This window comes from Salvelinus fontinalis, chromosome 22 (assembly GCF_029448725.1).
Source record: "Salvelinus fontinalis isolate EN_2023a chromosome 22, ASM2944872v1, whole genome shotgun sequence".
NCBI lineage: Eukaryota > Metazoa > Chordata > Actinopteri > Salmoniformes > Salmonidae > Salvelinus > Salvelinus fontinalis.
Genome location: NC_074686.1, coordinates 12434674 through 12444783, shown reverse-complemented (window position 1 = coordinate 12444783; position 10110 = coordinate 12434674). Strand labels below are relative to the sequence as shown.

Below are 10110 nucleotides of genomic sequence, written 5' to 3'. Positions count from 1 at the left end.
CTCCAGAAATATTCCAGCATTTTCAGGAGAACAGTCCCTGAGGACAGCCCGTCTGCTCATACTCCTCTTCAGAGCAGTCCAATTTAGAATCTCTGCTTGTCCTCACACAGAATCCAGACTGTATGGTTTCCCTTTCTTCAGTCAACACCTCGTACATTTTTCCACTCACTATCGGGATGATAACCTCTGCCACCTTGAGCCTAGCAGCGGGCATGCCTGTTGCAGGTTAGACTAAAGTAATCTTGCTTAGTTGGGCTGATGCTTTGCTGCAAAGAATTGATCGTTAACCTTTTGAAAATACTTAAGTCACAGTGAATTGTCTCTCCTCTGTAAATCTACAGAATCAATTTTCAGGTATTGAGTGAGACAATAGATTGCTGTGAGCACTGGGGTGTTACAGTCTCATGTCCCTGTGAAAATACAACCATACACAGAGTTAAGGATATCTTGTGTGTGAGAGACTAAGGATGCCTGGTAATAACTATCTATTGATGTTCTTTTCTTCTAAGTATCATGATAAAACACACATGGTTAATGTCAGTGCAGATTACTGAATATTACCTACTATACATCTAGTTGGAATCTTGCCATCATCACAAAGTGATTCAAAGACTAATGCTAAACTGGTGTCAGTTGAGTGGCTGTTTGTGTGTAGTGGTTGCCACCCAGTGGACAAACGGGAAAACTTCAATTACATTTACATTCCATTTAAGTCATTTAGCAGACGCTCTTATCCAGAGCGACTTACAAATTGGTGCATTCACCTTATGACATCATTACCTACCTACAGAATATGGAGCCAGTTCAGTTGACAGACTAGTCTATTACATAAAGTTACTGATGAAAAGCAATCTGATCATGTTGAGTCCAGTCATCTTATCAGTTCATTGTAGCAAGCCATCTATCAAGCCCATCTAAGTACCTTTTTGCATATGGTACTGAGGCTGCGTTTAAACAGGCCTACAAATTGATACATGGTCAGTCTTTTGACTATGAAGACTTATGGAACACAAGCATATCTTTGTTAAAAAAACTGTTTCACAACACAGCACAATGGCCAATTTATATGGAGAACAGCCTGGAGCCATTTTCTGTTAAATCCTACTCAACGAAGCTTACATTAATAACATAATACTGTGAAGCGTTCAAATGCGTTAAAATGAGATTTTCTGCAGTAAGCCTAAATTCAACAAATGACACAGATTTGTTTTGGACAAATTGAACTGTTTATTTGCAACATTAGAACAGTAAGATACGATTGTATAAAAATAAAGACAACTTATTTTAAAAAAGTGGTTTGTGATCTGTACCAAAGACAATAAGTACCATATTTGTTTAACTATTAGTCTTCCTCATCTAAAGCAGCTTAAAATGAACCACCTTTCATCTGTTTTCAGTCTCCGAATAGCTGTCTAGCAAAAAACATGTTCGTTTTCATCCAAAATGCAATTTTGGCAATTTCACAGTTTTCAAAGTGATTTTCAGATTTCTGTCCAGTTAATACACTGACAACAAATTAACAATAAAAGTCTCTAAACACCAGAATAATCTTGTTTGTTCTGGAAGAGATAAGCCTACAGTGTCAAATCAACATCATGTTCCCATGGCTTCACAGACTGCAGGATTTCCCAAAAATGTGCGTTTGGGTGAGAGAAGAAGAAAAGCAAGTTGGAAACATTTTAAGTCATTGGCAGCACATTCAATAGAATGACAAAACTAAACTGGCAAAAAATAAATAAGAGTGGAAATAAGCCGTGCTCCGTAACTTTCGCTGACGCTGCAGAGTAAGAAAGTGGTTTACAATGTAGACCTGATGCTACAAGAACACTGTTCGAACAGAAAAGGCTGTTTTTGTGTTCTTCGCGATATGCATCCACACTGCCTGGGATTTGAGTGGACACATTAGTTAATAGTTAGGAACCAATTCAGTTTTTTTGGTGGCAGTGTAGAGAGACAGTCCTTCATGTACATTCGATACATCGGCTTTCTTGGCTCTTTCATTAAATACACAAAAACAGTCTAGTCGATTGATCCTCAAATCAAAAGTATATACAGCACAATATAATGCACAATATTACATAAGAGCAGTGAGAGTGATGTTTATCAGTCTGCCCATTTGATTCACACAGGCTGGTATCGTACCAGAATAAAACAGTGTCCTTTTAGTTGAGTTACCACAGTCTATCAGGCCAAACAGTCTTTCTCCCCGCCATGACAGTCCACACAATTCAGAGTGCTGCAGTTAGCCGTGTTGATGTAAAATCCCATGGCTCAGAGCGACCATGTAAAAGCTTCATTGCTCTCAGGAAGAGTGGATATGATACTGTCAATAGTCAGGGTGCGATACGGTTGACTGTGCTCAGATAGGGGTGTTGGGCAGATGCCCGTTGGAGCCCTTAGGCGTGCCGTTACACACAACCCCATTGGCTTGGCCATTGTGAGCCGCCTGCCCGTTCCGCTTGCCGTTGCTGCGCGGTGACTGACCCCCCCGGAGGGCCTCCCGCTCCTGATGGCCACCCCTCTCCAAGTCCCTCCCTGGGGCGGTGGCTTGGGGCGCCGTCCTACTGCGGCAGCGCTGCCTCATGCCGTACAGCGCAATGGTTAGCAGGATGCTAACGCAGCATGCTAGCAGTACAGATACCACCACCAGCTCCTTCAGGTAGGTTTGCCCCAGTGCCAGCTGCAGCCTGTCCCCTCCCAGCGACTTCACCTCAGTCTCCTCCGACTGCTCCACCCAGAAGGTAAAGTTCCTGCTGGTCCGCCTTGTGGTGGCCTGAGTCTCACTTGACGACGCGGTGGGCTTTGGCTCGGTCTGCTTGGGCCACGTCAAGGGCGGGGTGAGCCATCCTCCTGAGTCGGCCTGGGTGGTTCGGGGGAGGGCCTGGGTGGTTGGGGGGAGGGCCGGGCTCTGGGGGCGGGTAGGCGTCACGCCAGGGGCAGTGGCCTGGGTGGTGGGGCTGCTCTTCTGCTTTACCTGGTAGATGGCCAGGTTCTGCTGGAAGCCGTTCTCTGTGGAGAGACACAGGTAGTGGCCCAGGGTGGTGGGCGTGGCCAGGAAGTTCAGGCTTCCGTCCTCCAGCTGCAGGTAGATCTCCGGGGAGAGGAGGCTGTTGGGTCGCTCCCAGTGGCGGTGGGCCAGGCTCGAGGTCTCTGGACACTGCAGTCGCACCACCTCATTCAGGGACACCAACACCAGCTCGCCTGGGGGAAAGGAGTCTAACAGAATTCAGGAGTCACTAACTAAGGCCCAAGTTCAGATTAAGCCAGATGCTAGTTATGGCAGTTAGCGGCTAGCCCACACACATACAATGCAGTGTGTATCCATCTATAGATTAGTCTGGCAGATAGATAATAGGATAAGCATGGAGATGTTTGTCTACAAAGTTCCCTGTAAGCATGAGGGCTGTTTACACTAGTGATTCTCACCTGCGTTTCCTTTGTGCAGTCCAAATCTGGATCTGGGCATCATGGGCGACACACACGCCTCCTGCACATTCCCTCCATCCACATCCTGGCCTCTGTAGAAGAGGAGATAAACACTGTCAGTGTGTGCATTTTTTTACGTGTGTGTACAGTGCATTCGGAAAGTATTCAGACCCCTTGACTTTTTCCCACATTTTGTTTCTTTACAGCCTTATTTTAAAATGGATTAAAATTGTTTTTTTCAATCTACACACAATACCCAATAATGACAAACCAAAAACATGTTTTGAAAATTGCAAATGTTTAAAAAATACAAAACGGATATATCACATTTACATAAGTATTCAGACCGTTTACTCAGTACTTTGTACCTTTCCAAATCATGTCCAATCAATTTAATTTACTACTGGTGGACTCCAATCAAGTTGTATGGAAGCTACAATCTGCAATATTAAAGCTGATCGAGGATGATCAATGGAAACAGGATGCACCTGAGCTCAATTTCAAGTCTCATAGCAAAGGGTCTGAATACTTACGTGAATAAAGTATGTTTTTTTATTTTTAATACACTTGCAAAAATTTCTAGAAAGCTATTTAGGCTGTAGTCATTATGGGGTATTGTGTGTAGATTGATGGGGGAAAAAATATTTGTTCCCTCATCAAGGCTGTAACGTAACAAAATGTGGAAAAAGTCAACGGGTCTGAATACTTTCCGAATGCACTGTATGTGAGTTTGTGTGATATATTCTGTGCGCCTGGCCATGTAAATATCCTGTTTACATTCTGGTTTAATGTCGCATAAAGCTTACTTCGTTTAAAAAAATATGTATTCACTGCATCAGGGACAGCATACAGATGTTTCGGCTGTTTTTTTGTACCTACACAAGAGATTTGTAGCTACACACTGAACAAGGCTGCAAAGCCAAAACGTCCCTGATCCAGTAACAAAAAAAAATGAAGTAAGCTTTATGGTAACATCTTTGAGTGCGGACCCATCACACTTTTTTGCTCATCTGAATCCACAGGTTTTACACACCAACTAAACGTCTGGTAGAGTGCAATGGTTCTTGATTAACTCCATAAAAATAAAATGGACCCAATAAAGAGACAAAAGTATGTGGACACCAGCTCGTCGAATCTCTCATTCCAAAATGTTATTTTACCTCTATTTAACTAGGCAAGTCAGTTAAGAACAAATTCTTACTTTCAATGACGGCCTAGGAACAGTAGGTTAACTGCCTTGTTCAGGGGCAGAACGGCAGTTTTGTACCTTGTCAGCTCGGGGATTCGATCTCGCAACCTTCTGGGTTACTGGCCCAATGCTCTAACTACTAGGCTACCTGCCGCCCCAAATGGAGATTGCATGGCTGTGTGCTCGATTTTATACACCGGTCAGCAACGGGCGTGGCTGAAATAGCCGAATCCACTAATTTGAAGGTGAGTCCACGTACTTTTGAATACATAGTGTATGTATTCTACCTATGCCCTAAATAATATTATGTGCCGGTTTTCAAGAAACATTAATCATTAAAGAAGCATGTTAAAGAAGCATGTTAAAGAAGCATGTTCAATGGAGATTATCCCTTTAAAGTGCTTGTGTGTCAGGGAATCCAGCCCTGAAGGAAATAAATGAATTCCATAAAATCTAAAATGTAACAGCCTTTATCCAAAAGTAATTTCTTACACCCGGCTCTACGCAAGTTGTATATTACTCTTGCCATGGTACATTCTTTAAATCCTACAGTGTATTGGCGTTGTGCCTGCTGGGTAGAGTGGTTGTAATGGAACGTGATGAGGTGTGACACTCACACGTGGTCCTGGATGCTGGTTGCGTCGGTACAGACTTTGTTGGAGGGGTCCCAGCCACAGAAAGGATCCCGGGACAGCACACACTCAGCACAGCTCCTGTAGTAAGAGCAGTTGGAGACCGGGACCCTCACCACACCTTCGGATGAGCCCACAAACACCACACCCTGTGGGGGTGAAGGATAGCATTAGTGCTAAGTTGCTAATGTTAGTGTACAGCAGAGGTCACCGACCTTTTCTGAGTTTTGAGTCCAAAAGCAAGCCGAGATCTCCCGCCCAGATTGATTTATATATTAAACGTTAGTTTATATTTTGCTGGATTAATAGCCTGCACCTAATGGGTCAGTCTAAAGGTAGGAAGGGCGTGAGCAGCGGTAAAGCTGCCTCTCACGTGACTTACCTTCCCTCCACTCTCTCTTCCTCCGCTGAGAAAAGAGGATAGTCTTCCAGCTGATGGCGAAAGTCATGTCGCACTGTATTAATTCTGCCTCAAGCAGCATTTCATGTTACTCCTAACAAAGACAAGCCCCTAATATTAACAAGGCAAGCCTATCGGAGCACTTTGCTGTACTCATTCATTGCAGCTGCAGTGCTGGTTGTACAGCAGTAAGTGGAAGTAGAGGGCTTATATATTTTTTTTTATTACTTATAAAAACCTTTTTGCTGTATTCATTGAGTCTCCAGCTGGTCATGATTTTAAAAGTTTTGAAATCTCACAGTATCAATTTTGTTGTGTGCCCAAAGCTTATTTTTACAGTCTATGGCTCGAGGAAACTGTGCAGACATGGTGATCTGAGCTATCTGATTGGCCAGCGGTAGGCCTGTAAGTGCACTTGATTTGCTCTCTGGGCCTGCCGGGTAGGCGGAGATCTACCATCAGACACATGAAATGCTTCAAAAATGGGAACACTTTCCTTCCCGGCGTTAGGGCTGCTGATTGAAGTGCACCTACCACCAACAGCACAAAAATAAAGAAATAAAACTATAATTTTTTGGGAAAGAAAGACTATTGTTTTTTACAGAAATGTTTGGTGTTCGACTAGGAATGCTTTGGAGATCAACCAAGTTGGTGACCACTGGTGTACAGCTATGGCAAACAACATACGGGGATATGGATAGAAACATGTTAGCATTAGTATACACTTACATGAACAAGTGTACAAACTGATTTATTGGGTAGTAATTACGAGAAGGATTAATTGAGGCAAATTTTAACAGTTAGTCTTGGTTGAAGTGTGTTGCTCTCAACACTGGGGTTGTGGGTCTGGTCACGTACTGAATATAAGCCCTTCTTCAACCGATAAAAGTGTCTGCTAAATAACCATATTTCGGTTCAGTCAGAGAACAAAGATTCTCTGCGACGTGTGTTATGACCCCTGACTGACATGTACAGTACATTATGTCTTAGCTACATAAATAAGTGATGATTTCAACAGACAGCACATGCAAGCTGAACTAGAACCATACTGCACACACACACGCTGAACCATACTGCACACACACACGCTGAACCATACTGCACACACACACGCTGAACCATACTGCACACACACACGCTGAACCATACTGCACACACACACGCTGAACCATACTGCACACACACACGCTGAACCATACTGCACACACACACGCTGAACCATACTGCACACACACACGCTGAACCATACTGCACACACACACGCTGAACCATACTGCACACACACACGCTGAACCATACTGCACACACACGCTGAACCATACTGCACACACACGCTGAACCATACTGCACACACGCATGCACACCGTGAATACATTTGTCACACTAAAGCGCTGAGTCATGAACACACATCCTAGACAGACAGCTCTCCAGCTTATTTCTCTCACTCTCGTGCAGCAGATCCGAGAGAGAGGGCTTATCGGGGCTAGTACCGTCGCCTTCTCTACGGTCATCCTGTCTCGGAAACACAGTCCCGCAAAAGCTTACCAGCTTCTGTTCATTTAGCCTACACTATGGTCTACACTGTACACTTAACAATAGTTAAGAACAGTAATAAAACATTTTTTTTAAAGAACATATGTATTTGTCATCAGCATTTCATTATTTGCAAAGGCTGTTAGATAAAACCTTAAACATCTTTATTGCCACTGCATATAATATTTCAGAGTTTCTGCATGTGTAATTGACTTTGTGTCTATTCGTTGCTAGCCAACCATCTCGCACTTCACAGAAGGCATGAAGCCGTTAAGTGACACACACTCCCCAGGCCATGTCCATCTGTCAGTCACCAGCAGATGTGACGTGATTGGTTTAGACCTCTTGGCATATTGGTGGGGTTCGAGAGCAGACGAACCCAGCGAACACACAGGAGATGACAGGGGAAGTCAATGTAAAGGTCGCGTGAGAGCTTTGGCGACAGGGAGATGCACTGTTTGCGTCGTTCGCGGCTGAAGTGCTAATGTTAAGTGCCAGCAGGCCCCTGTGGTGTAGAGGCCGATTAAAATGTGATGTGACAGCGAAGGCGAGGGTAAAGTGGGATGAGTACCTGACTTGAGATGGAGAATACCTAATGACTAGAAAGGTACCTTGGGTATTGACAGCAGGAGGTTCTTTACGGGCTGAGGCTGCTTGAAGACCTGGATCTCCTCAATGATGTGTGCACCCTTCTCCAGCAGCACTGCTTTGTGGAGGTAGCCTGATTCTGAAAGCAAGCGTTTGAAAGAAATGACTAACACGGTAATGGTGCGCACATGCATACATGTACTGAGTAACACATTGATATTTAAGTCGATTCCAGTTGAAAACAATGTCCAGTACCTGTGAGCAGGAAGAGGATGGTGTAGTCCTTGCCGTTGGCGGCCTGTACTCTCTGGGTGACCACGTGGCTGTAGCGCTGGTCAGGTGACACCATGGTCAGGCTCTTCCCCACAGGGTGTACGCTGTCGTCCGCAAGGAAGTTCTCTTTGACAAAGCGAAGGGTGTTGTCTGAGGCGTTGTGCAGGCCACACTGAGAGGAGGGAGAGAGAGGGATTGAGCCAGGTACACCTTGATAAACATCCAGCTGTTTGCCAAATTGTCCTGTGTGGGAGTCATCCACAACAAGTAAGCTAAGGAGTTTGAAGAAACATTGAATAAAAGAAGATTAAAGTCGTAAAACGGCGATATCACATTTGTTATGCCAAGTTAAATGTGTGGAAGTTTCTTCTTCATTGAACATCAAACCAGGCCAGGCTTATGATCTTAGGCATGGCTGATTGATCCTCAATGCAATACATCATGGGGAGACAACACCATATGTAAACAAATCAGAACCTTAACTAACATTTACCTAGGCAAGGATAAACAAGGCATACTCCCGGCATTGTTTGGTCTGAGTAGCTTTTGTTCTGTTGGGTCTTCAGAAGTTGTTTTTAATTCTTAATTATATTTTCCTTTCATCCAACTTCTTTGAAGAAGTCAACATTTTCTAACAAGCCAATTTATTTCTGCTGACCCTCAGGGGACCTCTGTCATTCGAGACGGAGACACCGCTTACCTCTCCCGGGTTGGCGACCTTTTCCTGAACTCGCATGCTCCACCGTAGTGTGTCCCGATTCAGGACCTTGTAGTTGCCTGCGAAAACTGCTTTGATGTCGCCCAGGCGGAACGCACACACTGCCGACCGCCCTGAGTTCACCGACCTAGTAGTGCACAAACATCAAATACACTTGCGGTCACAACCATGCTACAATCTGGTAGCAGCTAAATAAGTAAAAACTTGGCAAAGGAACTTGTCATGCAATTTAAAAAATCCCAAACACCCTTCTGAAACACACTTCTTGTTTCAAAAACCTTCGACACGCCAACCAGTAAAAAAATAAAATAAAAAGTGGTCTTGTTTGACAAATGTTTTTCTGGGATTCAAATATAATTTGAAGTTCATAATACTATAAACGATCGGGACTGGTCATTCTCTAGCAAGGTACAGGTAACTGCCAAAATAAAGGAAACACCAACAGTCTTAGTATGTTGTCCACCACGAGCCGTCATAACAGCTTCAATGCTCATTGGCATAGTTTCTACAATTGTCTGGAATTCTATTGGAGGGATGATTTTTTGTTGATGGAAGGCGCCGCTCCCGAAAGTGTTCCCATAAGTGTTCAATTGGGTTGAGATCTTGTGACAGACCTGTAAGACCTGCTAACAAGAAACAACGGTTGCCATTCGTACAGGAGATGTCAGATGACTTAATCCCATTCATAGCGAATGTCTAAACTACTGACCACTGAGAGCTGAAGATGCCGAAGAAGAGGGTGTCGTCCACTGGGGCGCCCTCAGGTGGCGGGAGGGTGACGATGTCCTGGATGACGTTATAGGGCAGCTCGTTGTCAGACTGGCACAGGAGCTGGGCTTTGGCAAAGGTTGTCCAGCGTCGCTGCAGGGTACGCTGGCCCCCAATGTCACTCTGGGACAGAGAGGAAATGGTTGAGAGGATTATCATTAACATGCATCTGCACACACGCAGATATGCATTACTGTGTGGTTGTACCTCTTACCGTGCAGACTTGGGCGATGCGAGATACAGTGAACTTGTTGATGAAGTCGTACTCGCGGCCCACCTCGCTGAAGAAGAAATAGATCTTCTCCTCACTGGGGACAAAGTTGGAGCTGATGAAAGTGGGATCTGGGAAAAAAGATTGAACAATTGGCTAGACTAATCGAGAGATAAGTGTGTCACTGAAAGCTTGTTAGGCAAATTAATTAAACGGAATCATTTGAACGTATTCCAGATGTATTGGTTTGGAGGCTTAATCAACGCCAACAGATTTATAAGCTACTTCCGTAAATTTAGTTTTGAAATGTACATTTCCTTTTAGCTGTACTTTGTGGAAATGTACAGTACCAGTCAAAAGTTGACACGTACT

At 44.2% G+C, this 10110-nt stretch overlaps 1 protein-coding gene across 5 annotated transcripts in view; it reads right to left on the bottom strand.

Moving 5' to 3' along the window:
- Window positions 1–1203: 1203 nt before the first annotated feature.
- The window catches only part of sema4ab (sema domain, immunoglobulin domain (Ig), transmembrane domain (TM) and short cytoplasmic domain, (semaphorin) 4Ab), a 52151-nt gene continuing 43244 nt past the window's right edge, over window positions 1204–10110 (bottom strand). For 4 of the 5 annotated variants that reach the window (XM_055876458.1, XM_055876456.1, XM_055876461.1 and 1 more), the window contains 8 exons: window positions 9742–9869; window positions 9469–9650; window positions 8742–8886; window positions 8024–8213; window positions 7792–7907; window positions 5233–5396; window positions 3427–3518; window positions 1204–3216 (listed from right to left, as the gene is read on the bottom strand). In XM_055876458.1, coding sequence (XP_055732433.1) covers window positions 2360–3216; window positions 3427–3518; window positions 5233–5396; window positions 7792–7907; window positions 8024–8213; window positions 8742–8886; window positions 9469–9650; window positions 9742–9869 — 1874 coding nt within the window. In that variant the 3' untranslated portion in view covers window positions 1204–2359. The remainder of the gene's footprint in view (window positions 3217–3426; window positions 3519–5232; window positions 5397–7791; window positions 7908–8023; window positions 8214–8741; window positions 8887–9468; window positions 9651–9741; window positions 9870–10110) is intronic. The other variant, XM_055876460.1, reaches the window with a different exon arrangement.